Genomic DNA, 27,912 nt, shown 5'->3' on the forward strand with positions numbered 1-27,912 from the left:
GGGTTGAGCCCAGATATCGAGTATTATAGGCTACCAATTAGACTAAGCCTATAGTATTATTGCTTTGCAACGGAACAAGCAAGGGCTATGCCCTTATGTGTTAGGAGTTGAGTTCTTAGTTACCTGTTAGTATGAGTTATGTCAGTTCTCGTTTTCAACATTAGCGAGTTGTTTGAACTTGTGTGTTAGAGTTCATAAATAAGATAAGTATGACTCTCCTTAAGGCTAATACCAGAATGACTCTTCTCAGGTCAATGTTCAAAAATGTATTTCCATAGCTTGTCAGGGGACAACACCCATTGATGGCACCCATATACGTAAGCTATCATGTATTGCTTGTTCACATCTAATGTAATAGTATAACTTTACTACTTATAATTAAATATAACATGACTACTTATCATTACTACTGTTAGAAGATTTCATTCTTGACGTATGAGTCGACCTGATATGGTTTGAACCCAAAAACATAAGAACATCTGAAGTGGTGATCGAGATGGCTCCGAGGTAGAGGTGTCGATCTCTCATGGCACTACCTGCACTAAGACTGATGTCGAGAAAATTGTTTAGACCTAGTCCCTCTAACGCTCAAGTTAGTGACCAAGATCTTTTATGAGTAAGAGTTTTTTTTTTTTGAAGAGAGTTCCCTAACATAGCATTGGGGGTTAGCTTTTATACCAAATATCAGAGGGAATAGCTTATAACTGTCTCAATGTCCCGTTTTGGTGTTTTGTCCACATGGGCAACATGAGAGAGATAACCTCAAACGACCTTTCTAGGATTGCTATCCATGGAGGCAGACAGGTGGAGTATGACTTGGACCTCTTCCTTCCATGATAGTTTCCACACGGTAATTAGGTGTCGGATGATGATTGACCATTAATATATTTCCTATTATTTATCCCCTCTCGAAGGCATGCTTCATATCTCTTGTTAGAAGGGTATGGGGTGTGGTGTTTAATTCAGTCGACAAGCCTATTACCAACATGTTCCTTTGTAGTGTGGAGGAGACACACATTGATGCTGGTCATATTTTCTCGACTCACATGCCTCAAGCATATTTTGCTCTACGCCTATGCCATAATAGATTTCTCTTAGCGTGGGTCGGGTTTTTTTAACTCACACACGTTGGGCACATTTTGTCATGCATCTCTAATGTAGCGGATTCCTTTTGGTGTAGGTGAGTTTTCCTGACTCACACTCCTCAAGCACATTTTGCCCTACACCTCCATCGTAGCGGATTTCTTTTAGTGCGGGTTAGGTTTTTTCGTCTCACACGTCTCAAAGATATTTTGTTCTATGCCCTACCTCCAATGGTGGGAGATATTGTCCTCTCAAATAGTGCCCATCTCATGGCGTTATTTGATAGTGTTCATCAGAGAATGTCGATATGCTGATATTACTCCGACCCACACCCTCTTTGCCCCTTGTTTCCAGTTGTACAAGGAGAGAAGTGGCTACCACTTAGCCGCTTGGGAGGGTTTCAAGGTCAATGATGCCCCTTATGACAACAAAGGTTGTATGAAGCATTTTTTCCTCATGAGTTCAAGTCAAAACCAAGGATTTAACTTTGCCTATCGGCATATTGCATTAATAGCACCACTCCCTTCTTGTCGGACGAGGAGGCAGATCAAATGCTTTGATTGAGAGACATATATTCTTCCTTCGAGATAGTCCAAAAGATGGCTGAGGAGCTGCAAAGACACTCCTCCAAAAGACATATATGCTAGTTGACGTGAGTCTCAACCTGGCTCCTCACTGTAGATGGTCGACATATGTCCTTCTCTTTAGTGGTGATCTACACTATAGGAGCTGCAAAGACACTCCTCAAATCGCTGCACAAACCTTCTCTTCACATGCACCACGGGATCAAGGGGTCGACCCTTCTTGCTGTCCACATGCCCCAAATAGGGGTTGCTGGCTAAGGAGAAGATGGGGAGAGGAGAATATGAGGTGGCATACAAAATGAGTCTAGTCATAGCCCTTTAGTTCCTTCCTATTTATAGAGGTCCCTGTAAACTTACTCTAATGGATCGTGTCGTATTGGGTACTAATTCTCCATCCAACTACCTAAGCCACTTAGATTAGTGAATTTCTACATAATAATCTCTCATTGGCTCTTATTGGATCTCATCCATAGGATCCAATAATTCAAGGGCTTATTGGATGTTCAATAAGATAAGGGCTCTGACGGATATCTTATATCCGAACTTCTATTCATCGTAACACCTACCATATATGTATGACTCTCTAGGCTCAATATCGAGCTAGCCGTGAGTCATACCTATCAGAACTCCTTATGACTCAGTGAATTATTATCTTCATAATAATTCACTCGACTCATCGACTATGGATGTACTAAGTCACTACGTCATAGTCCGCAAACGATATAAGAGAATCTAATCCATTGGACATATTTGTCCTCAGTTTCCATATATATATAGTCCATCATCTATCTAATATCCCAGAGATCATATTTCAAGCATGGTGCTCTCAGACCCATACGGTTTCTATTCGAGTTTCGCTCTAATCGAATTCTTCTAGAGAACACTTTCTCTCTCAATCCGAATGACCCTAGCCAAGGATTTGCCTGCGTAAGAATATATAGGATATTCCTCTTATGACACCGAGAGTGGATGATCCTCTATTTACACTCAATTTTTCTCGTAAGATTGGCTACAACTCTCGATGACCGGTCATGCTAAATCTAAAACTTTCAGACCTATAAGTCTGGTATCAAATAGTGTAGTACTCATACAGGACATCCTTGGTGTAGTCTAAGAACCAGATACACCACTACGATGTTGAAATCGATGTTTGATAAAGAGGTATCATTAACCATATAGTATTCCGTGAGCGGATCGATTAGTAAACTCATTCTCCAATGAGCACATGTACTGTATATTTAGTGTACGTACACAAGCAGCTATGAAACCAACTGCCTCCATTATATAGACGAATATACAGCACACTAGTCTATCTAGTTATCTCAATATCCCTCTCGAGTAATGATTGAAATTATTTAGGGTTTATGTTTAAAGATGAATCGGTCTTATTATCGTGATATCATCATGATCTGATTTTCACTAGTATTGGTCATGTGCATCACACGTGACCGCCTATAATAGTTGGGCTAGGTTAGCCTACAAGCTAGGGCCTGACTTGCGGGTTTGGCCTAGCCTACGGGCTGGGCCTAGTTTGTTGATTGGCCCTAATCAGTGAGTTGTGGCCCGACCTACGTGTTGAATCCCGCATTTTGATGATAAAATCAATTGATGAGTTTATAGAATAATAAGTATTTGAGTTAAGTGATACAAGAGAAACTTCGATCATAGACTTGAACCATCAAAAGATAAATCATTAAAGTAGGAGAGCCAGAGTGCATCATGTTAGAGATTGGATGTCAGGTTAGAGGATTAGTCAACATACTAGAGGATGGACTTTGTGTCATAAGTTCAGGCATCGGGTCGGAAGGATCTGGTATTGTACGAAGAAGATCGGATATTATAGGAGATCAACATGTCAATGGATGGAGCAATATGCCAAAGGAAAGGATGATGCATTGGAGGTTCGAACGAAGTGTTGGATAAATAGATGACATGTCGGACAACGTGCTGAAAGCTTCATAATTGTAACTAGAGTTAGTTGAGTCTTGATCAAAGTCATTTAAAGTCTAATTGTGTTAGTTTTGGAGTGTAACTATGCTAACTTGATTAGGAGTTCATTGGGCCTAAACCATGGTCGAATTAGGCTTGTTCGAAGGCCAATTCTATGACTAAGGGTTGGGCTACGTAGTGGTACCACTTGTGAGCTAGAAAGCATGAACTATGCTTTTTTGGGAATCTCGACAGTAGCACCGCCCAAGCAAGCGGTGGTACCGCTAAAGCCTAGGTTCCTAGGCTCTATCAAGCAGTAGTACTGCCTAGGCAAGTAATGGTACTGCTAAAGCCTAAGTTCTCAAGCTATATACAGTGGTAGTACCACCCGATACAAGCGGTAGTATCGCTAATACCCCAAAAATCCAAGGATTTAATTTTTTGACTCTTATTTTGAAGTTATTTGGGTCTATAAATACCTCACTCATTCTTGCTTGGTGAAAACATAAAAACTTTGTGATTTGAAGTGTGTAAAAAAAGTGTTGGGTCTCTTCCTCCTTAAGTTTAGAGGTCATTCTAAGGGAGGTGTGAGATTTTCTTGTAAAAGAGATGTGTAAAGGTTTTCTCCTATGCCTGTGAAAGGGATAAAGAGTTGTAAAGAAGATGAGGCTAAAATAAGATAGAGGTGCTTAAAAGGTTACCTTCGGGTAACGGTTCAATCACTTTTTTTTTTCTTCTTTTACTAATATAATTTTAATATTACAGTAACTTCAATTGATTTTAATTCGGTTTGACAAGAATGGTATCTTTTAATCTAAATTTATCCTTCAATCTTATTTATTGTATCTTAATATTTTTAGTATAATACTCATCTTTAATTTATATTTTTATTAATTTTTTTATTATACTTAGGTAGTTTATTATCATCCCTATCCATATGTTTAAAACTCAAACTTCCTTAAATTTATGATCAAACTCATGTAAGCCTTCAAGTTAATTTAAAATCGATTAAAATTCAACTATCACTTTTAATCAATATTTACATGCTTGTTACTATAACTTAACATCATATTTAAATTCGATACACTTTAGCTTATTATGCTATGCTTAATATAAATATGAATATTTATGTACGTTCATTATGAATAATATTTTTAAAAATCACTTCAACTTTAAAGTTGAAAACATAAGCATATTATTTACTTTATTTATGAAACATATATATCACAAATCATATTGATGATAATATATACATATATAAATATAAAATTTGTACTTCTATTAGTAGACTAATTATAGTTCAATCAATGTTTGTGAGTCTCCGACACTATAATGTTTTTTGGTTATGTTTTTACACATTTATACTTATTAAGTCATTATGAATGTACATCAATTTTTTGAAATTTTAAAATAACATTATGATTTTTATATTATAAATTATTTTTAAAAATATTAAAAAAAATTATGGATTCAAATCGAAATCAGAATTATCGGTTCCAGTTCTGATTTCAAAATCGACCCCTGCTTTCGATTATAGTTTCTGTCATGTCGGAACGAAATAGAACCATGATTGGATCTACTTCCGCCCACGCTCCGTCCAGAAGTGCCCTTTCGGCAGAGTGGAGAGCACTTGACGCACCGGCAGTTGGAGGCAAGGCCCGCCAATTGAAGTGCTCCCACCTCCGGCGCCGGCCGTCGCTTGCGCGAGGAGGCCTCGGGCAACTTCGACGGTCTACGTAGCCATGTTGTTCAGGTGGTTTGCGTGCATGTCGAGGACCACGAGATGCACAGCTTGTATTGCGTGCATGTCGGGTGGGTGCAGGCAAGAGATGGTCGGGGTTGCCAGGGATGCCGGAATTTCATTTCCGGTGGTGGTCCTGGTGCACGACTGCGACGGGGAGGTGAGTCCAGCTGCCTCGAGATCGCTTCCTTCTGCTGCATTTCGTGTTTCCAACGTTTTTCTGGTTCAGCTTCTATTTTCAGATGATACATTTCTTTAGGGAGCCTCTCGGAACATTAGGACTTCTTTGCCACTGATATAAGAAGCTTTCAAATTGGAAGAGGAAGGTAACAAATGTGGATTGCTATCTTAGAGGGAAATATATTTGGAGAAACATTAACCAATGATTTAAAGGGAGGAGGATGTGTATGGTCTGTAGGAGCCATGCATAATAAGCCTGGAAGCCTCCATGAGTTAAAGTTGGAGGTCCATAAGATCTCCATACAAAATGGGACACCATTACTTCAACAGTCCCAGTTGTCACATAATTATCTTATCGGAGGTTTGTTCTTGCATGCATGAGCATTCAACTCATCGGCTCCGTTGTCTTTTCTTTCATCACTTGTTACTGTCTGCCTGTAGATCCTTTGGATTTGTCTGCTAGCTCGAGCACGGCATGCAGTCACAGAGAAGAAGCCAATAGGAAGCCTCTACTTTTGATTTGCCCGCTATCTCTATAAAGAATGATCCAAATAGCTCCTCCTCCGGTTGAATCCGTCAAGAGAAGAAACCAGACAATGCATGGAGCTCTTAACCATGCAAGTCTCGGCAACTTGCGTGAAGTAGCAGGTTGCAGTCGATGCCTTCTCTCGTCATCTCTCAGTGATGTAAAGATGAAAAGAAACAAAATAGCACGTTGAAATTTGTTGCTTCCGCCACCTTTTTCGATCCATCCATTTAATTACCACAGTAACGAAGACAGAGCGAGAGAGAGAGAGAGAGAGAGAGAGAGTAGCACTACCATCTGCGTGAAGCTTTTCATCCATGGAGCTCTTCATCAACAGAAGAAACCAGACAATGCATGGAGTACTTCGTCCATGCAAGTCTCAGCAATTTGCGCGAAGTAGCAGGTTGCACTCGATGCCTTCTCTCTTCCCATCTCTCAGTGATGTATAGATGAAAAAAAAACGAAATAGCACATTGAAATTTGATGCTTCCACCACCTTTCTCTATCCATCCATTTGATTACCCCAATAACCTACCCTCTAAAGGTTTATTGAACTATCATTAATATCTCGATCACTACCCTCTTAAAAGTTACATTAAATTTTCTATACTTATAAAAGTAAAATATTTAATTTTATTTCTCCTCACATTGTTGTTTTTGCTAATGAAAATAATAAACCTTATGATATTTCCGTCAATAGAATTGATGATTTTTAAAAAAAATAAATTAAATATTTTAATTTTATAAGTATATGAATCTCAATATAATTTTTAAAAATATAAGAATCAAAATACTAAAAAAAATTAATTATAAAAAATAACATATAATTAACGTAATTTCATATGCCAAATTGCTGGTGGCAATTTAGAAAAGAAAGCTGACTTTTCACCAGTTCTCCTTTGCGGGTTGGCCAGCTAACATGAGCTATCTATCATACGTCTCCAACGTGTTGCTCGTTTTGGTTGCTAACCCTTCTGCCCTCAAGCTATGATCGATGAGAAGTAAGTAAGCTCATATTTTACTGACATGAACACGATCAATACAATGCCAGCAAACTGAAATATTTAGATATTAACACCACGCTAATTCGTTTCAACTTCAGGCAACAAAAAAAAAAAAAAAAAGGGTTATTTCACTCAATTCACAAAAGATAGGACTGCCAGTTTCTAATCATACAGCCCCATGAAATTTAGGACAAGTGAAGTGAATTATTACTAAAAATAAGAATTTAAATACTTTACAGCTTTTTATTATTTTTGTTATAGTAAATGATCGAGGTTATCTTTCTAAGTAAGTCTACTGTAAAAAGTTTGAAGCGAATGCTAACTTGTGGGTGTGAATAAGCTACTGCAACTTTGAGAAAGAGTTGGTAAACTAATTAGCAGTGTTGAGTGAGAAGGTTGTAAGGAATTGCTCTTATTTTTTTGCTGAAATGTATATATATATTATCATTGTTGAAATAACTAAACATATATTTGAGTATTTATTTTTTCTAACAAAGATTGTGTACATTTTAGTTACACCTACTTGGGAAAAAGCCATCTGCTTTTATTTATTTATATTTATTGAAGGAGTCGTAACTGTAAGTTCAGCTTTTATATTGACCAAATTGATCTATAAACCACTGGCAACAACACGCTTGCTGTCATCATCAGATCATAACAATGGACGAGACGAGACTTGTGGATGTAGCAGAATCCTCCCTCCTGCTTCATCCCATCAATCTGAAGTCAAAAGTTTGATGAGGGTAGCCAACACAGTGAGCCATTTCGTACGAATTGGTTTCCATGAGTGCAAAAGCCACATCTAAGAACAATGTGCGAAACTAACACTCCTTTCTAAATTAACACTCAGTGCAACAAAACTAGTAAGTTTGACTCACTTACCAAATGTTTTAGTATCAGACTGTTGGATCAAATTTTGAATATTTTATTTTATTTTGTAAACAAATATTGTTAATTATGGAATAATATGTGTGTGTGTGTGTGTGTGTGTGTATATTTACAAGAGATAATGATTCTAATCTTTTTGGTGGAGTGGGGGCTCTCAATTTGGACTGGTCCGAGTGAACAGGTACGAATCGTCAGTTGAAGTGCTTATAAATAAATAATATAGATTTCTTCCTATTTGATTGTTATTGTTCCTAAATCAATAGAAATATTTATTTGATATAATAATTTTTATATGGGCCGGTCTCTATTGAGTTTTCAATTACTTTATCTCAACTAAAATGTTTTTAAATAGACTTATGGTGGAGGTAAAAAAAAAATTATAATTGATAATGTAAATCCTATACATAGGGGATTAGATCAGATTTATCCTATGGATAAGTTCATATAATCATTTATGACAAATAAAAAATATGAAGATAAGCACCTTTTAAGATAAACAAAAAAAAAAATTACGTTTATCCTTTGGACGCAACTATATCTACAATTTTATATTATACTACTAAATGCATCCATATATATTTTTTTTAATCAGGAAAATATTTCCAAATTCTCATATATAAAATAAACTTTTTGGTTAGCTTTAGAGTCTGAATAATACAATGAAAACAATTTATATATATATATATATATATATATATATAATCTGGAGCAACAAATGCTTTGTAAAAACCATAGTTAAGACTTTGTGACACAAAAAATAACCATAGTTAAGAATAAATCCCCAAGCGAAGACCAAATAGGTAAGAGTGATGTGTCACACAGCAAGACTCTTTAACCAACATAAAACAAAACGTACAGTTGCAATCTTTGATGCTAATGATTGTTATAACTAGCGACAATGGACGGCTTAATTCGAGAGAGAGGGAGAGAGAGCTTCCAAAAGAGCCGGCTCTCTCTGTAGTTTGCCATTACTTCCATCTTCGAAACAAACTCTCAAGCACTTCACGGCCGTCGCCCTTTATAAGGCTTCACCTGTCGTCAATTCTTTCATCTCTCTCTCTCTCTCTCTCTCTCTCTCTCCCTCCTGCAACCTCCATTCGTCTCGGACCTTCGATGGGCAAGATCCAAAAGAACAACTCCGGCAATCAGAAGAACGTCGACAAGAATGACAGCAGCAGCAGCAGCAGCATGAAGATGAAGAGAACAAGAAGAAGTGTGCCGAGAGACTCTCCTTCTCAGCGTAGCTCTGTCTTCCGCGGTGTGACAAGGTAATTTAACTCGTGATCTCTGCTCCCTGCTTCTCTTGACCTTCCCAATCTCCTGGCACTGCTCAATCTTCTCTTGGTTTCTTCGTTCGATCGATTTGGATAGGCATCGATGGACAGGTCGATACGAGGCCCATTTGTGGGACAAGAACTGCTGGAATGAATCCCAGAACAAGAAAGGGAAACAAGGTTGTATTTTCTTTTCCTTGTGCTTTTTTTTGCATCAATTACTTAGCATCTAATCTCTCTCTCTCTCTGCCTCTGTCTCTGTTTCCCCTTTGCCTGTGTTCACTTTGGTGGCTGGATCAATGATGATGCAGTTTATCTTGGTGAGCCAAATTAATCATCATTTCTAGTGAATACACAATGGAAATACTTCATGGATCCCTAACTCATCAATGATCATTCGCCCCCTCACCCCAGGAGCCTATGACGATGAAGAGGCAGCGGCTCATGCGTACGACCTGGCAGCACTCAAGTATTGGGGCCATGACACCATTCTCAATTTTCCTGTAACCTTTCCTTTCCTTTCCTTCCTCCAGATTCCTTCAAACATTTTCTGCAACATTCCGTATGTTTGAGTTTGATCTACTCATGCGATTCTAATCACAGACATCGGCATACCAAGAAGAGCTCAAGGATATGGAGAATCAGTCCAGGGAGGAATATATTGGATCCTTAAGAAGGTACCTCAAAATCGAGTAATAAAACAGATGATTATGATCAATTGGTCAAGTATTTATCGTATTGTTGTTCTACAGGAAAAGCAGTGGGTTCTCAAGAGGTGTCTCAAAATACAGAGGTGTTGCGAGGTATTGTACATCGCCATTACTCCTATCGTAGAAACCTCATCGTACAGTTCTTAAGTTTGACTTGACGATGCTGTTGCGATTTACCTGCAACAGCTTCAGATAACTTGCCATGTTAATAGGAACAGTCTGCTTACCTCAGTTTTTACGACGCTCCTAATATTTCCATATTCTTTTGCACTACTAATATATACCAACTGGTTTAAGATAAATCAGTGATAATTAAGTGCTTTATCCAAACACATTCATTGCAGACACCATCACAATGGGAGATGGGAAGCTCGGATTGGTCGGGTTTCCGGTAACAAGTACTTGTATCTTGGAACATATGGTAAGATTATCCCACCTGTGTTTTGTATCTAAACATGCAAACTGGGCATTTCAGATCTTGAATCGGAACCCATTTCACCACCTTCCGTGTGTAAACCTCATGCATCGCATAAAAGGTTTCTCATGAATCCTGGCACGGATGTTCATGAGTGCAGGATTGAGTTCATGGCGATGCTGGGTAGCTGAACTACCACCTTGTCATCTCCTTCCCCTTTCGTGCAGACACAGTGTGGCAACCATGAGTCAATCCTGTTAGTTGGGAGAGAAAGGACTTTAACACCAACCCCCAACGCTCAGCAGTATGCTGTCCTTGTCACTACATCCGACCACCGATGCTGTCTTCTTGAATTCACTCTGTAGCTCACACCCACAACCATTTTCCTGCCCATACAAATCCTTCGCCGGCCTGCTGGCGTTGGATACTTGTCTGCTTTCATGCTGCATTACTTCGATCGCCCAACCTTAAATGACATGTACCAGCAACCTTCAAGCTTAATGGCTGCCCATTAAGCTCGGGAATCATCTAACATGCACCTGTCGCCTTCCATCTTCGCAGCGACGCAGGAGGAGGCTGCAACCGCGTACGACATCGCCGCGATCGAGTACCGCGGCCTCAACGCCGTCACCAACTTCGACCTCAGCCGCTACATCAAATGGCTCCAACCCAAGGGGCTCGATGCCGAGCCAGGCAGCCACGGCAGTGCAGCGCAGAGCATGCAGCAGGAGGACGGGATTAGCGTGAGGGGGATCTCACAGTTCCCTGAACCAAGAGAAGCAGGAGTGGCCACATCGTCTGCACTTGATCTGCTGCTGCAGTCGTCAAAGTTCAAGGAGATGTTGGAGAAGACATCTGCAGAGAGCAGTAGTACGTCGTCGACACCCGGTTGTGATGACAAGCCAACCGGGTGCAGTTTTCCGGACTACATACAGACGTACTTCGAGTGCCAAGACAACGGGGGCTTCATCGAGGAAGAAGACTCCATCTTTGGGGATCTCAGCACTTTGATATCCCCCATCACCGAGTTCGAGCTCGACATATGAACAACACAAAGAAGAATCTATAAGGGTTTTTGGTGCTTGCGCCTCTGCTTCTCGTAGGTGAGTCTAAAAGGAGGCAAGCTGAGGCAAAAGGTAGACTACACAGAAGAACAGAATATAGATAGTGGAAGAAGACAACTATTTTTCTTTCTTTTTCCTCCCCAAGGAGATGATTAAGCTAATTATTGATTCATTTTTATTTCCAAGCATGTGGATAGTGATTGTTTTACCATTGCCAACACAATAAATTTTGCTGGTTATGCATATATATCAATCAGGTGAGTTCTAGATGATTTCGGTGGTCAAACTTGGGAGACACGAAAATAGTTTGTGTGGATCATTCCGGAGATCGATTCTCTCTACTCAGATACTCCATTAAATAGCCCAAGATTGAATGGTACGGATCCATACAGGTTGTGCTGGTGAAGTTTCTTCATCCAACTTCATCTGAAGCATCAGGATCGCTTAATTAAAAGCTCATCAATGAATGACAGCAGGTATTGAATGCCTTGCTGGGCCGCATGTTACAACAGCAGGTATAGAAAGTTTTGAGGTCACATGGTAGGAGTAAAAATTAGGTCAACAGGCAAGAAGAGAAGTTGTTCTACGATGGCCATTGAGAGCTATCGCAATATTTTGGTCACACTGTCTTAGGAAGAACTCACAAGTTCGCTTTATATATAATTAGACATCAATCCAACCCATACGCTTAATGTGATCTAACATTATAGTGAGGTTTTGATTATTCGAAAGGTTACAACATTATGAGAGTATTACAGCCCAAAATTGTTGGTTGTGAACCGACACAGATGTTTATATTTGTATTTTGACGCTTTAATCTTTTAGACGATTGGCACTATTCTTTATCGAAATAAAGATGTATAAGGGATACATTACTAATATGTGTAATGATAAATTATTCTAGGATTAAATTTTATCTTTATCATCTACTCCTTATATAAAAATATATATTATTATAATAAATATATATTTATTATTATATTATAAAAAAAATAATGGTCAAATAGGAAAATCATAAGTTTTCTTAAAAAATAAAAATATTACGCTTTTATATAAAAAGATTATAGTTTTTGAGGGATATATACACGATGGAAAATACATTGGAATTGATAGAGGGAAAATAGTTATACAGCGAAGGAAAAAATAATCCTCGATAAAAATAGAAATACCAATGGCTTATCGGCGTTCACCGCCGTCGACTTTGGTTCTTTCTTAGCGTCTCGTCGACCTTTCCCAAATCCCCTCCCCGCACGTCCCCTAGGGTTACCAGATCTCGCTATCAGGGCTTCTCCCCCTCTCAATCTCGAAGAAGAAGAAGAAGAGATGTGGGCCGCCTCGTGCCTCGCCTCATGCTGCGCCGCCTGCGCCTGCGAAGCATGCCGCTCGGTCGCCGGAAGCATCAGCCGCCGCTCCGCCCGCATCGCCTACTGCGGCCTCTTCGCACTATCCCTTGTCGTCTCCTGGGGCCTCCGCGAGGTTGCCGCACCCCTCATGGAGTCCCTCCCTTGTAAGCCCTTCACTCTCCTACCTTCCCGGCCAAAATCATCTCGCTTTCTCCTTTTCTAGGTCAAACTTGGATAGAAATTCTATCGCTTCCCAGATCCAAAGGGTTTTCTCCTTTGTCACGTCCAATTTTGATTAAAGATTTGACCTGTTGTTGGCTTGTTTGAAGGGATTAATCACTTCCACAAGACGCCGGATAGAGAGTGGTTCGAGACCGACGCTGTGCTCCGCGTTAGCTTGGGGAATTTCGTGTTCTTTACGATCTTGGCTGTTGTAATGATTGGGATCAAGGATCAGAAGGATCCGCGCGACCAGCTGCATCACGGTGGTTGGATGGCGAAGATCGTTTGTTGGTTTATCGTAGTGTTTCTTATGTTCTTCGTTCCCAATGGCATTGTCAGCTTCTACGGTGAGCATTTACAAGTTTTGATTGATAATATTGTTTTATCGTTTGGGGTAGTGTTTCTTTGGTTGCAATTACATGCAGAAGGCAGTATTGTCAAGATAGGATATAGTTTCTTAACGCTGAACTAATTTAATACTATGTTAATGCTGAAAGTATTTTTCAGTTAAAATTTTCAGAACATTGTTTCTTGATTAAGGTAGATATCATGAGTTTCTTCTGAAGATGAAAGGCCTGTTTCAATGACCTAGATATTTGCGTGATGGTTTTCTTTGCAAATGGATCTTACAAAATCAAATGGTTACTGCATTCTAGCTGAAAACTTCTTTTTTTGTATGGTAAACAACATGATGAGGAAAGAAAGAACAGATGATTGTTACAATAAACTTCAGAAGGCCAAACTAAGTTTGGTGCCTAAAAGGTAGGAAGTTTCTGCAATAAAGGGCTGTGGTAGGTAGCTTTCCTTCAATTTAGATGGTTAATTGAGAACTGGAGATGGCAAGGTGATGATGGATATGTGGGTTGTAGTGGTGGTGTTATGATGTGATCCTCATTTAAGCTTCTTTGGAGCATGTAGGCGTTTTTTTCTCTGTCTTAGCATCTTAGACTTCCTTTGAGATGTTATTCTGTTTCCTCTGTGATTTGGGGATTTAGTTCCAGACATAAGTCTTTACACACTTTTTTTTATTTATCTACATTCTGAAGATTATTTCCTGTCATAGGTGATTTATCAATTTTTTTGCGTATAATGTGGGAAGAATTCCTGCTTGTCAGATGTTCAACCTTTAACCCAGTATTTTCTACAGTCTATTTGTTTAGCTTAAATGGACAGATGAACCACAATTTTTTTTTAAAATCTTTTTAGCATGCTAGATTGTGATTGTGACTTTGGAAATTATGTCTTTGCTGCAGAGACATTATCAAAGTTTGGTTCAGGATTGTTTCTTCTGGTTCAGGTTGTTCTCTTACTGGATTTTGTACATGCATGGAATGAGAACTGGGTTTCAAAGGATGAGCAGTTCTGGTGTGTAAATAGCTCTTTCTTTTATCAAGTATTTGTTGTTAGATACAGACTCTAGGATTATGAAAATCATACTCTTAACAACATTTTCTTCTACTGTAGGTACATGGCTTTGTTAATCGTCTCGCTGGTTTGCTATTTGGCAACATTCTCCTTTACAGGAGTGCTCTTTCACTGGTTTACTCCATCAGGACATGATTGTGGACTCAACACCTTTTTTATTGTCCTGACATTGATTCTTGTATTTGTTTTTGCTACTGTTGCGTTGCATCCAAAGGTATGATCTTGCTATCTTTTGTGAACCATCTAACAAATATATATTTAAATTATGTTCAATAAGAGATTACTTTAGAAAAAAAATACTGCTTACATATTTTCTTCTGGTGCTACTGAGTTTGGCAAAAATGTTACATTTTGATGCTTTCAGAAATAGTAAATCTGCATTTTGTTATATTTAGAACAATTAATGTTGGTCAACTTGTGTTTCATCATTCTGTGTATTATATTGCTTCAGCTTATCAATACGGTGGCACAGATTGACATGTAATGCATGTAACGCAACTTCCATTATTCAAACGTTTTTCAGTTTACGAGGGTGGAAAAGTTGATTTTGGAACTTATGCAGTGTTGAAGACAATTGCTATTGATGTAACTGTTTTTATGGGAAATGGCAAACGGGAATCACTATCATCAACTATAGATATTATGCTTTCATTTCTATGAAGCATGGAGATAGACTTGGGACATGAATAGTACATGATATGTATCCCATGATATTTCAAATTTAGAATAAAAGTATGTGTAAATATGGCATGGATGTGGCACTCAAAAAATCTTATTTTTGTTTCTGATTGTTATCATTCTAGTTATGAGTTTGTGTCCTGTATATCTATGATGCTATATGATAATAATATGTAACTTACAATGAGTCATGGCCACCATTAACCCAAAAGGTAAAAAGTAGACTCAATGTAAGATATCAAGGGAGTCCCATATGTATAATGCTGTATACGGCGTGTCCAGAACTCCTTTATAGATGAACATTTATTATATGTGTTAGTTTTATGTGGTCTCATATGTAGAAATATAATTTCTACAATTTGTTGTTCATTGTTCACCCAACCAAGGACAAAAAGTGCAATCTGATGCATTGGATTGATGTGTGCAGGTAAATGGCAGCTTATTGCCTGCATCAATTATTTCACTTTACTGCACTTACCTCTGTTATAGCGGGCTTTCTAGTGAACCAAGGGATTACGAGTGCAATGGTCTTCACAACCATTCAAAAGTTGTTTCAACTGGAAGTCTTACACTTGGCCTGCTTACTACTGTGCTCTCTGTTGTCTACTCTGCTGTTCGTGCCGGCTCCTCAACAAGTTTATTCTCTCCACCAAGTTCACCGCGTGCTGGTTAGATTCAATGACAAGTTCTAAAACACCCCTGCAGTATTATCTTAATCGATTTTAGTCTGCTGATGAATCTATTGCAGGATCCGAGAAGCCGTTGCTCCCATTTGACAAGTTGGATGAGCAGGAGGACAAGAAGACTGATGAGGCAAAGCCAGTCTCCTACTCATACACCTTCTTCCACCTCATCTTCTCTCTTGCAAGCATGTACTCAGCAATGCTTCTGACTGGCTGGTCCACCTCGGTTGGTGAAAGCGGAAAGCTCATCGATGTTGGGTGGCCATCTGTGTGGGTCAGGATTGTCACTGGGTGGGCAACAGCAGCTCTCTTCATGTGGTCCCTTGTCGCCCCCCTTATCTTCCCCGATAGAGAGTTCTGATTTCATATCAGAACCCCATGAGACCATTTCATGGATTAATGCATCTATCGTGCTACCGCATTCACATGTTCTACATATGTTGTCGACAATACGACGAATGGAGAACTTTATTGTGGCGTGGCTGAGGTTTGAGTTGTGTATGCTCCGATAATAATCAAGCATTCTCTGTAGCTAAATAATTTGTGGACTTGGTGTTCAAAAACGTAGAAGTGGTTTGGCTTTTATATCTTCCTATCATCGTTGTCAAATGGTGAATTGATGATTCTCTATCTTTACTTTTTCTTACAGGTTTCTTTTTTGTTGCTTATTTTAGTTGTACAGATCAGAAAAAATAATTACTTGGCTTGTTTTCTCCTCGACATTTCTTTCTTGAAGCATTATTCTCTGGTAGCTAATCATCTATTTCTTATCTCCTGTAGCACTTAAAATGCAAGGACGAAATCTATATACTTGGCTGTCGATACTGGCCTCAGGAGAACTGATTCGATTCGGAATAATTAGATTTATGTCAAAGCCCTAATCATCTGATGTAATTTATTCTCTCACGTAGTAATTCAGTGGCTGACAAGATGAAATCTATCAGTTCATCTAAAATCCATTAATCTCGATTCGATGCCTAATATTTTGGGGTAGAAGGGAACAGTTCTCAAAGAGAAATTTTCACAAACAGAAGGCTTATAAAGATTAGATTACAAAATAGTGTCCTACGGTGAATGGAGAGATGGATCAGACAGGCTACTGCCGGATGAAACTTATTGCCACTAATTCGTGCGACCTCAAGGTTGGACAGCAAGGTGGCGCTCTGAGCATGGCCACCTGATCATCTTCCTCCACCCTGGGAGGTAGGCTTCCGCGTGCACAGTCCAAGAAACAAGACAAAACAGTGGGGACTGTGGAGGACCACTGTTATTTTAAGCTCGACACCCCACCGACCCCCAAACACTGTTATTACGATTCCTACAATATCTTTTATCTTTATGTAGTTCATAGTTAATATATCTAGATTATTATCATAATCTAATGGTTACATGATGATTTCAATAATCACTTCAATCATGATCTAGTAGTTATAAGATGGTTTCATTAACCACCTCATGATCTAGTAGTTATAGGGTCCTATAAATAGGACCGTAATTCATGTAGATAGAGATAGAGATAGAGATAGAGACAGATAGATAGAGAGTTTGTGTGCACTTGGTATCTTGTAAGTGTTCCTCCTGTTTTTAATACTACAGCAGTTTATTTGAGTCGAAAGGATTCTTTTTACTCGTATCGTAGTATTTTGTTTTTCCTTGCTCCTCCATCCCCAACATTTATGGTATCAGAGCCTAGTTTCAATCAGAACTGAGCATTATGGCTTTTAACGGTAATTCCATGTCTCAACCCCTTATCCCAATCTTCTCGGGCAAAAGCTATGAATTTTGGAGTATCAAGATGAAGACTCTATTCAAATCTCAAGATCTTTGAGACTTAATAGAGAATGGATATGCAGATCCAGATGACTAAATCAGGCTGAGGGAGAATAGAAAGAAGGACTCAAAGGCATTGTTCTTCATTCAACAAGTTGTACATAAGACGATCTTCTCAAGAATTACAACAGCGACAACCTCAAAGCAAGCTTGGTTGATACTTCAAAATGAATTTCAAGGCTCATCAAGGGTGATTATGGTAAAGCTTCAAACCCTCCGTCGTGAGTTTGAAATTTTGTTCATGAAAAGCAATGAATCGGTACAAGATTTTCTTTTTCGAGTGACTGAAATTGTTAGTCAAATAAAATCTTATGGTGAACATATTCCTGATCATATAATTGTTACAAAAGTTTTGAGAAGTTTAACTTCGAAATTTGATCATGTTGTTGCCGCAATTGAGGAATCAAAAGATTTATCTACTTATTCATTTGATGAACTAATGGGTTCCTTGCAAGCACATGAAGTAAGGTTGAACAGGTCACTTGAAAAAAGTGAAGAAAAAGCATTTCAGGTTAAAGGAGAGTCTTCTACTTCAAAAGAAGGAAAAAAATCAACAGGAAAAGGACGTGGCAGAGGAGGATTTCGTGGTAGAGGAAATAAAAGAGGAAGAGGACACTTTGATGAACATGGGCAATCAAATTATGATAAAAAAAATTACAAAAGTGGAATTCAATGTCACTAGTGTAAAAAGTTTGGTCACATGAAAGCAGATTGCTGGAAAAGAGAAAAGCAAGTAAGTTATGTGGAGAAAAATGAAGAAAATAGTAAGTTGTTTATGACTCGTTCACAAATTCAGAATATCTCAAATGATATTTGGTTTTTGGATAGTAGATATTCTAATCATATGTCAAGCATAAAATCAATATTTAGAGATATTGATGAGACTCACAAATTGAATGTTAGACTTGGAGATTATAAGCAAATCCAAGTGGAAGGGAAAGGAACAATTGAGGTGAAGACAAATCAAGGGAAGGTAAAATACCTTGATAATGTTTTCTTTGTTCCTACTTTATCACATAACTTGTTGAGTGTTGGACAATTAGTAAATGATGGATATTCAATAATATTTGATGATGATTCATGCACTATTAGAGATAAGAAATCTGGTTTGATTATAGTAAATGTTTGTATGACACAAAATAAGATGTTTCCACTTGATATGTCAAATATTGAAAGACATGCGCTTATCACAACTCAAAAGAATGAGTCTAGTTTATGGCATTTAAGATATGAACACCTTAACATTAAAGGTTTAAGGTTGTTAAGTAAAAAAAGAATGATTTTTGGATTGCCTAAGATTAATACACTTGATGTATGTGAAGGATATATTTATGGCAAACAAAGTAGAAAACCATTTCCTATTGGAAAAGCATGGAGAGCATCTAATTGTCTTGACTTAATTCATGCTGACTTATGTGGACCTATGAATATAAAATCATTTAGTGGAAATCAATATTTTTTATTGTTTACGGATGATTATAGTCGGATGAGTTGGGTATATTTTTTGAAATTGAAATATGAACATTTGATAATTTTCAAAAATTCAAGGCACTTATAGAAAGACAAAGTGGTAGATATATAAAGATACTTCGGACAGATAGAGGTGGTGAATTTTTATCTAATGAGTTTAGTTCATTTTGTGAAGAAAATGGTATTCACAGAGAATTGACAGCACCATATACACCGGTGCAAAATGGTGTAGTTGAGCGTAAGAATCGGACTGTCGTTGAAATGGCAAGAAGTTTGCTTAAGGAAAAACATCTTCCAAATCAGTTTTGGGCAGAAGCAGATGCAACAGCAGTTTATTTGTTGAATATTTCACCAACAAAGGCTGTTATGAATCGAACTTCTTTTGAGGCTCGGTATGGTATGAAACCAAGTGTTAGACATCTGAGAATTTTTGGTTGTATTGCTTATGCTTCGGTGAATTCACAAAATCATCACAAGTTTAATGAAAAATCAGAGAAATACATTTTAATTGGTTATTCTTTACAATCGAAAGCATATCGATTATATAACCCTATTAGTGGCAAAGTTATTATTAACAGAAATGTTATGTTTGATGAAAGGGCAAGTTGGAATTGGGAGACCAATAAAGGTGAAACACAAATGCAGATTCCAGCAGAACTAGACACTCCGCATAATCAAGTGACAGATCCTACTCCAACAAATTCATCGTCAACCTCGCCCAATAGCAGTTCAAATTCGGATTCCTTAGATGAAACCCCTCCAAGAAATTTCAGATCACTGATAGAAATTTATAACTCAACATTTACTTTGTTTATTTCAGATCCGATAACTTTTGAGGAAGCAGTTAAAAAAGATTGAAAGGAGAAAAGCAATGAAGGAGGAAATCAAGTCAATTGAGAAGAATGAAACTTGGGAGCTAATGGATCTACCGAAAGAAAAGAAAGCGATTGGGTTAAAATGGATGTTCAAAACAAAATTTAAATGCAAATTATTTGATTTCACTAATAGTGATTGTGTAGGAGCTTTAGATGATCGAAAAAGTACTTCAGGTGCTATCACAATGAAGTATTATGGAACGGATGAGCAAGTTGCGAATATCCTCATCAAATCACTTCCACTACGAAAGCATATTTATTTTATGTCGCAAATTGATGTATGCAACTATGAATGAAGGGTGAGATAAATTGGTGTATGCAACTATGAATGAAGTGGGAGTGTTGAGATTTGATTCATAGTTATCTATCTAGATTGTTATCATGATCTAGTGGTTACATGATGATTTCAATAACCACTTCAATCATGATCTAGTAGTTATAAGGTGGTTTCATTAACTACCTCATGATCTAGTAGTTATAGGATGGTTGTCACTAGGTCCTATAAGACCGTAGTTCATGTAGATAGAGATAGAGATAGAGACAGATAGATAGAGAGTCTGTGTGCACTTGGTATCTTGTAAGTGTTCCTCCTGTTTTTAATACTACAACAGTTTTCTTGAGTCGAAAGGATTCTTTTTACTCGTATCGTAATATTTTATTTTTTCTTGCTCCTCCATCTCGTACATGAAAGACAGGTAGAGAGGATCGGAGGCACGACCACGCAGATCCGGAATGGACGAGAGGAAGAATGTAAGCTTTGAGAATGATAATGAACAGTTTTGAGCTGTAATAATAGCTGCATTTGCATAGGAAAAAATGGAGATGAAGAAGCTAAAAGATAAGGAAAATGAGAGAACAGTTAATGGTAGAAATAGATTTACTTGGATTCAAAGCTAAGAAGCATGGACACGTGGTTTTGGTGGACATGTCCGTGTCCCACACATGTTGAACATTCGTGGTACTATATGCTCACATGAGAGTCATACGTCGATCCTTTTCGGATCTGTCTCTATCTCTCTTCATACATGCAGCCTCAATCTGATGAGTAGTAAATTAGATAGGGTTGGATAGCTTGGTTTGTTCTCCGGACATTAATTTCGTGTCTGGTGCTCCTCCTTCCCTCCTTGTAGAAGGCAATGATGCCAAACTTGGTCATTTCTGTCTCTGTCCATCTCTAATCGAACTTCCCCCATCAGCCACTTCATGTAAACTTTTCTGAACCCAATGCTGTCAGAAGTTTTACTGACACGAGCTTCCCGTCAATGGTAGCTTTTTACACCCTACACAACCTCTCTCCTGCCACGTGGATTCATTTTTAACGAGGGTATTTAATGGGTCCGTCACTCACGTCCTTTCCGCACCATAGTACAGACGACGCGAACCACTTTGCTACTCCCTCATATCCACTCGCGTCGTTCACCCTGTTTTTATTGGACCAACTTCCCGATAAAGTGTGGGACCAATCACTGTAGCGAGTAATGCGGCGGGTCGGTGACCGAGTGGGCCGCGCTTATGTGTGGAAGATGTTTATTAGAAGATAAAAGGAAGTGGAAGGTTTCGAGCTGTCGCCGTTGCCTCCCTCCTCTTCACCGAGCTCAGTTTATAAGCAACGCTTAACACAACAAAAAGCTGTTATTCGATTAATTAATTGGGGTTACTCGCTGCTAATTAGATTAAACGGCGGGAATCATCTTTGGCGGAGCCCTAATTCTCTCTCCTCTTTTTCCACCACCGGCCGAGAGCAGAGAAGAAGAGGTGCTCTCACCCCTCTCCTCCTGTGTCGTCACGGAGATCCCCGTCGGCTTTTGGATCGCAGTTGACGTTCGAAAGATTCGTTCTTTGGCTGTTCCCTAGGCGCGGACCAGGAAAAAGATCCCACCTGGGTGGTTCCGGAGGGAAGCGAGTCTTCTTTTTGGTCTTCGTGCTTTAATCGCTTCCCGGTGTGCCGTTTGTCGCAAGCTATGTGGGGGGATGTGACTGTTGAGGAAGGGTAGTTGTTGTCACGGAGACATTTTGTAGATCCCGGTGACCGAGATCGAATTGGAAGCCATGTTTGGATCGAGGAGGGTCGACGATGAGATGGAGCTTAAGAAGGAGAGAGCCGTAAGGTTAGTTCGTGCGTTCTTATGTTCTCGTGCTTTCGAAGAGATTAGACTGAAAAGAAGATTTGATTTTGATGCGAAGGTCTGTTCAGGAACCTGGCAATCCGGCAAACGAACCAAAACACATAGTTGCTTTATTGACATTATGGATTTATTTCTTGGTTTTACTTCATCAATCTCCAAACTGAATTTGGGATCCATTCAGTTTAGATCACTATAGAGAAAAAAATTATCTTTTTAGCTTTGCTGATGTTATGCACTCTTCTTTCTTACTGTATTCCAAATTTTGGGGAGATACTAAACTCATATTATTGATTTTTAGATCATGTCCAATACTTGTTGGTTTCTGTTAGTGAGTTCCAGGATCAAGCATTAACCTAGTTTCCTTTTGTTATCTTCTGGCCCTGTTAGAATTTTGTTGAGGCTTCTGACTCGCTGTTTGGTTATGTAGGTTCTATCATGATGAGAAACAAAATCCAGCTAAAACCACATACCAGGGCTTGAAACCTGGTGGTTACATATCCAATAAAGTTGGTAGTATCAACACCGGGAAGTCCATAGTTTTTGCCGAGGACCACGAGCCTTGGAGGAAGCGCATACTTGATCCAGGAAGTGATACTGTATTGAAGTGGAATCGTGTTTTTCTCATCTCATGCTTGGTTGCTCTGTTCATAGATCCATTGTATTTCTATTTGCCCAAAGTTGAGAAGAGTGATACTACATGTGTTAGGATGGATAACAATGTAAGTGTTGCCGTTACGTTTTTCCGGACACTTGCTGATCTGTTTTACATATTGCATATTGTGATAAAGTTTCGGACTGCATATGTGGCTCCGAGCTCAAGGGTGTTTGGGCGAGGGGAGCTTGTTATGGACCCTAAAAAGATTGCTAGGAGATATTTGAGATCAGACTTCATTATAGATCTAGCAGCTGCACTTCCTCTGCCACAGGTTTGTCCTCCCTTCTTTTGAAGATGATCTCATGAAAAGATTCATGATTTATGAGTTTACTAGAGTGTCCTCACTTTAATCAACGCTTTTTTATCAACTATAGTTTTTTTTAATCCAAATTAGGGTATAATTTCTCTTAATAACTTGTTGCTTTAAATGGTGATGTTAATACTGACACACAGACATAAGCATGGCATGTGTGTAGAATTTGTATCAATAGGGAGTAATGTGAAGCCAGATCGAGAAAATGATTGTTTTATTAGTTCTTCAAAAACCTTGAACTGGATGAGGAGTTTTTATTATTGTCTAAAGAAAGTGGACACATGTATAGTAGACCATTTGTTGAAATGAACTAATCTCAGTGACGAATGAGCAAGTAGTGGTGTCACCGTGGCTGGTAGCCTGGTAGTACTCTTATATGTAGAAAAAGCTTAATAGATTAAGTTAAATTTGTTTTATGTTACAGTAAAGCTGAATAATGGACCAGCCAATGGTGAACTAATTAAGAATGTATCTCTTAATTTGGGTTCTATTATTTTTGCTTATCTAACACTTCTCCCTGCTGCATTCCATCAGTGTTAAAAATACATGCAATATCTATTGTATGTTTGTGTGGATGTTGTGGTCTGAATCATGCTTCAGTTATATTTGGTTTTTGGTGTGCACTAACCATACGTATTTACTGGTTTGGACGATTTTTGTATAGAGAATTGTTCTTGTGCTATCATTTCTTGTTAATTATTCATGTTTTCCTGATTATGGAAAATGATTATTTTTGTGGCTTTTTATTTCTTGCAGATTCTTATTTGGTCAGCTATTAGGAACTCAAGAGCTGATCATAACAATAATGCCCTTGCTCTGATTGTGCTAGTGCAATATATACCAAGATTGTATCTCATATTTCCTTTAAGTTATCAAATAGTTAAAGCTGATGGTGTTGTCACAAAGACTGCTTGGGCTGGTGCTGCATATAATCTACTGCTTTACATGATTGCTAGTCATGTAAGTAACTTCTATATTCTGTTGAAAGTCTTTTACATGTGGTATCCTTGCTTTTTTTTCTTTTTAAGTTTATTTCTGAACTATATTCCAATATTGCAGGTTTTAGGAGCTTCATGGTATTTACTATCAGTCGAACGGCAGATGACATGTTGGAAATCAGAATGCAGGAAGGAAAATAGCACTAATGTGTCATTATGCAGACCTAGATATTTAGACTGTGACTCCTTAAACCAAGCAGATCGTCAGCGTTGGGCTACGTCTACACAAGTGTTCGACAACTGTGATCCTAATAATGCTAATACCACTTTCAACTATGGTATTTTCCAAAATGCTTTGACAAATGAAGCTTTCTCTACGGAGTTTATCAAGAAATACTTCTATTGTCTTTGGTGGGGTTTGCAAAACCTAAGGTATGCTTTTTTAGTACATACCAAATTTGTTAGAGAAAAGTCATCTCTCTCAGTTTGCACCACTGGTTTATACTTCGTATAATCCCCTTCGTTTCTTTTGAAACAAATTATATGTTCAAGCTCAAACTCCATGCTAGCATGACTTGGTCCAATCCAAGCATTTGTTTACGTGGGTTGCATTTAGAAAAGAAACCTTGACAGACCAATGCCCTAAGTAATCATACTACTAATACCATAACCACTTCTTATGAGTTGACTCGAAATGCCACAACTCGTAAGAGTAGAGGTCATTGAGTAGCATCTCTACTTGGAGGGGTGGTGTGATACCTTAGCAATATAGTAACTTCATTAATTAGCAATCCTTGTCCATGTAAAGTGTTAGGATGCAAGTGATAATCTTACAAGAGGTTTTCACATGCCTTAGAAAGGTTCTTAAATGCACGTTTTATAAGAAAACTTGATGCTTTAATGTTTCATTTAACTTTTAAATCTTCTTGTAACATATACCCTTGGTTTTCTATTGTCAGTTCATATGGTCAGACTTTGACAACAAGCACTTTCATTGGAGAGACTTTGTTTGCGATACTTATCGCAATTCTTGGCCTAGTTTTGTTTGCACACTTGATTGGAAACATGCAGGTATTGTATGAGGCTCGTTCCTTATTATTTCTATTTTCTGTAGTATATAGCCTTCAAGTGCGATATCAAGTAATTTTTTTTATTATTCACAAGTAATGCTTTTTTGTACAGGGCTTACATGATTAATCTTCGAAAGGATTAGTTGATCCATTAAACTTCTAGCATGAGATTACAAGCTTTTTCATCTTTTTCTAATTTGGACTTTTTATTGATTTTGTGAATATTGGATTTGATTTCTATTGTGTTTTATCTACAAAGTTCCTGGGCACTGTTTTGTATTTTTGTTTTACTTTAGCTTATTAAACTTTTTCTTGTGCTTTAGACATACCTCCAATCTATGACTGTGAGACTTGAAGAGTGGAGACTAAAGCGCAGAGACACAGAAGAGTGGATGAGACATCGTCAACTTCCTCATCATCTACGAGAAAGGGTTAGAAGATTTGTTCAATATAAATGGCTTGCAACACGCGGAGTGGATGAAGAATCCATATTGCAGGCTTTACCTGCTGACCTTCGTCGAGATATTCAACGTCATCTGTGTTTGGATCTTGTTCGACGGGTACAAAGCTGCCTCATTTCTTCCCTCTAGTGTTTTTACAGTTAAAAGGTGACAGTGCAGTATATGTGATTGGTACCCTAAAAGAACCTCAACTTATACACAGTGAAATATACTATCCTAAACAAACTCCCACTGTTGGATGGCCAAATTCTTCTTAGCAATCTTATTCTTCATCTCAGTGGAAAGAGAAATAGATATTCCAAATAATGAGCTGTCTTCTGATGCAAAAACAATTGCAGGATTTGGTAGCAATAAATCCTAAATAATGTAAAAGATATTATCATCACACCAAAGCCTTCTCAATTGTAGAGGCTCAGCCCTATAGTTGGATAAATCAAATCGAGAAGTTTTATAGGAGATTTGAGAAAATCAGGATTTACTAATTCAACTAACATCAACCCTGTAAGCTTGATGACCAGTTTGTATCCTATGGAACATTAGACAAGTCATTCTCTTGCTATAATAAAAGAGATTGTTGTCAAGTACAATAATCTACCTTTGCAATTCCAGATCATGCATCTTAGCGGTCTCTGGTGTTCCGCTACCCTTTGGGATAATCTAGAAGAGAGAGTTGTGACAATCTTTACTACAGAGCAATATTCATCTCAAAGGCATAAGCAATATTGAGCTAATCAAACACAACCACCATAAAAGATTATTACTTACCCTCACGTAAATTAGGTTTAACCTAAATCCATTTTCTTAGTCATGCTATGAAGTAAAAAAACTGACATGAGGAAATATTCTCCCATATGTGTCTCAAGCTTAACACTTTCCATAAAGTCTTGTCCATCTGGGCATGTTGTTTGTAATTGTGTGATTTCCACCTTTTAAGCAAACTGTGATCCTCTCAGAGTCAATAAATTGCTGTTGTTTGATCTTTTAGAAGTTTGCATATGATTGCTAAATGAAAATATGCATTGAAACTGCATAACCAAAGATGATTCCTACTGTTAATTTTCACATATTGATCAAATGTACACCACAACGATTTCAACTTTTTTATCCTTACTATGTTGTGATACAACTAGGTATATACCTTTTTTTTTTTTTTTTTTCTGTTGAACTGGTTTCAGTGCTTGTATTGGTTCTTTGATGATGTTATTGACTTTGTCACCTATCTGTAACTCTCCATCTATAAAGGACATTTGGAGAGGATTACCTGGCTTGGTAATAAATCTCTCTTTGCAAGTCATCCACCTTTCATACACACCGGTATTCTGCAGCAATTAACTAATATTTAAGTTTTTGCTAATGCTTTCCTTTTTGACTATTCCAAATTGCAGGTTCCTTTTTTTTCACAGATGGATGATCAGCTTCTAGATGCCATATGTGAACGTCTGGTGTCCTCCCTAAGCACAGAAGGCACGTACATTGTTCGTGAGGGTGATCCCGTGACAGAGATGCTTTTCATTATCCGTGGCAGATTAGAGAGTTCAACTACCGATGGAGGCCGAACTGGTTTCTTCAATTCAATAACATTGAGGCCTGGGGATTTCTGTGGTGAGGAACTGCTTGCTTGGGCTCTTCTTCCGAAGTCGACAGTGAACTTACCTTCCTCCACTAGAACTGCAAGAGCACTAGTTGAAGTTGAGGCCTTTGTATTACGAGCGGAGGACCTCAAGTTTGTCGCCAATCAATTTAGGCGTCTCCACAGTAGAAAGCTGCAGCACACATTCCGCTTCTATTCACATCACTGGAGGACATGGGGTGCATGCTTCATTCAGGCAGCTTGGCGTCGCTACAAGAGGAGAAAGATGGCAAAGGATTTGAGCATGATGGAATCATTCAATTCTCGAACAGATGAGCAGGCAGCTGATGAATCAGGGCAGGAGGAAGATGAAGTCGGCACATACTCTACAAGCACTTCTCAAACTAAACTAAACCTTGGGGTCACTATTCTGGCTTCTAAGTTTGCGGCGACCACTAGAAAGGGAGCTCAGAAGATCAAGGGCATTGACATGCCCAAGTTACAGAAGCCAGATGAGCCTGACTTCTCTTCAGAAACTTATGATTAGTTGCGCTTGTTATGATGGCAGCAGCTGCTGCTTACTGAATTCTCTTTGAATTAGAAAATATGGGTTGAGGATGGGTTTTTACATTGTAAATGCAAATCGTCACTAAAACCATACATGGCTAATCTGATACTCTGGTGTCACCTTATCTAAAAGAGAGTTAAGAAGAAAGGTGACATATCATGTGTTTTTTAGTGTGAGTATGTTTTGCTTCTTGTTGTAAAATTTAGATGTATTTATCAGTATAAACTTGTCTAGGATTTGAAAAACAATTGGTTCTTTTGGCACAACAAATATGCTTCTTCCTTTTT

General features: G+C 38.3%; 3 protein-coding genes across 3 annotated transcripts; all 3 read left to right on the forward strand.

The window, feature by feature from the left end:
* Window positions 1-8,845: 8,845 nt before the first annotated feature.
* On the forward strand, window positions 8,846-11,643 carry LOC103983941 (AP2-like ethylene-responsive transcription factor At1g79700). The gene is made up of 8 exons (XM_009401299.3): window positions 8,846-9,203; window positions 9,307-9,389; window positions 9,521-9,529; window positions 9,624-9,712; window positions 9,813-9,886; window positions 9,962-10,012; window positions 10,264-10,340; window positions 10,896-11,643. Exons 1-8 carry the CDS (start codon window positions 9,049-9,051, stop codon window positions 11,378-11,380), a joined length of 1,023 nt encoding a protein of 340 aa, XP_009399574.2. The 5' UTR covers window positions 8,846-9,048; the 3' UTR covers window positions 11,381-11,643.
* A 942-nt stretch (window positions 11,644-12,585) lies between these two features.
* Window positions 12,586-16,342, forward strand: LOC135638972 (uncharacterized). Its single transcript, XM_065152611.1, has 6 exons — window positions 12,586-12,905; window positions 13,071-13,310; window positions 14,217-14,328; window positions 14,428-14,602; window positions 15,494-15,734; window positions 15,815-16,342. Exons 1-6 carry the CDS (start codon window positions 12,722-12,724, stop codon window positions 16,108-16,110), a joined length of 1,248 nt encoding a protein of 415 aa, XP_065008683.1. The 5' UTR covers window positions 12,586-12,721; the 3' UTR covers window positions 16,111-16,342.
* Window positions 16,343-21,576: 5,234 nt separating this feature from the next.
* Window positions 21,577-27,795, forward strand: LOC135638745 (cyclic nucleotide-gated ion channel 17-like). Its single transcript, XM_065152073.1, has 7 exons — window positions 21,577-22,032; window positions 22,478-22,976; window positions 23,775-23,978; window positions 24,078-24,388; window positions 24,916-25,027; window positions 25,350-25,586; window positions 26,873-27,795. Exons 1-7 carry the CDS (start codon window positions 21,974-21,976, stop codon window positions 27,602-27,604), a joined length of 2,154 nt encoding a protein of 717 aa, XP_065008145.1. The 5' UTR covers window positions 21,577-21,973; the 3' UTR covers window positions 27,605-27,795.
* The last annotated feature ends 117 nt before the right edge of the window (window positions 27,796-27,912 follow it).

Source organism: Musa acuminata, chromosome BXJ3-5 (genome assembly GCF_036884655.1).
Source record: "Musa acuminata AAA Group cultivar baxijiao chromosome BXJ3-5, Cavendish_Baxijiao_AAA, whole genome shotgun sequence".
NCBI classification, from domain to species: Eukaryota; Viridiplantae; Streptophyta; class Magnoliopsida; order Zingiberales; family Musaceae; genus Musa; species Musa acuminata.

Bases quoted from the DNA above. Each gene is read 5' to 3' on its own strand.
- LOC103983941 (XM_009401299.3), top strand. From the start codon at position 9,049: ATGGGCAAGATCCAAAAGAACAACTCCGGCAATCAGAAGAACGTCGAC. The intron at 9,887-9,961 runs GTACCTCAAAAT...GTTGTTCTACAG, and splicing joins TATATTGGATCCTTAAGAAG to GAAAAGCAGTGGGTTCTCAA. The intron at 10,013-10,263 runs GTATTGTACATC...CATTCATTGCAG, and splicing joins AAATACAGAGGTGTTGCGAG to ACACCATCACAATGGGAGAT.
- LOC135638972 (XM_065152611.1), top strand. From the start codon at position 12,722: ATGTGGGCCGCCTCGTGCCTCGCCTCATGCTGCGCCGCCTGCGCCTGC. The intron at 13,311-14,216 runs GTGAGCATTTAC...TCTTTGCTGCAG, and splicing joins TGGCATTGTCAGCTTCTACG to AGACATTATCAAAGTTTGGT. The intron at 14,603-15,493 runs GTATGATCTTGC...TGATGTGTGCAG, and splicing joins CTGTTGCGTTGCATCCAAAG to GTAAATGGCAGCTTATTGCC.
- LOC135638745 (XM_065152073.1), top strand. From the start codon at position 21,974: ATGTTTGGATCGAGGAGGGTCGACGATGAGATGGAGCTTAAGAAGGAG. The intron at 24,389-24,915 runs GTATGCTTTTTT...TTCTATTGTCAG, and splicing joins TGGGGTTTGCAAAACCTAAG to TTCATATGGTCAGACTTTGA. The intron at 25,587-26,872 runs GTACAAAGCTGC...TCCAAATTGCAG, and splicing joins GTTTGGATCTTGTTCGACGG to GTTCCTTTTTTTTCACAGAT.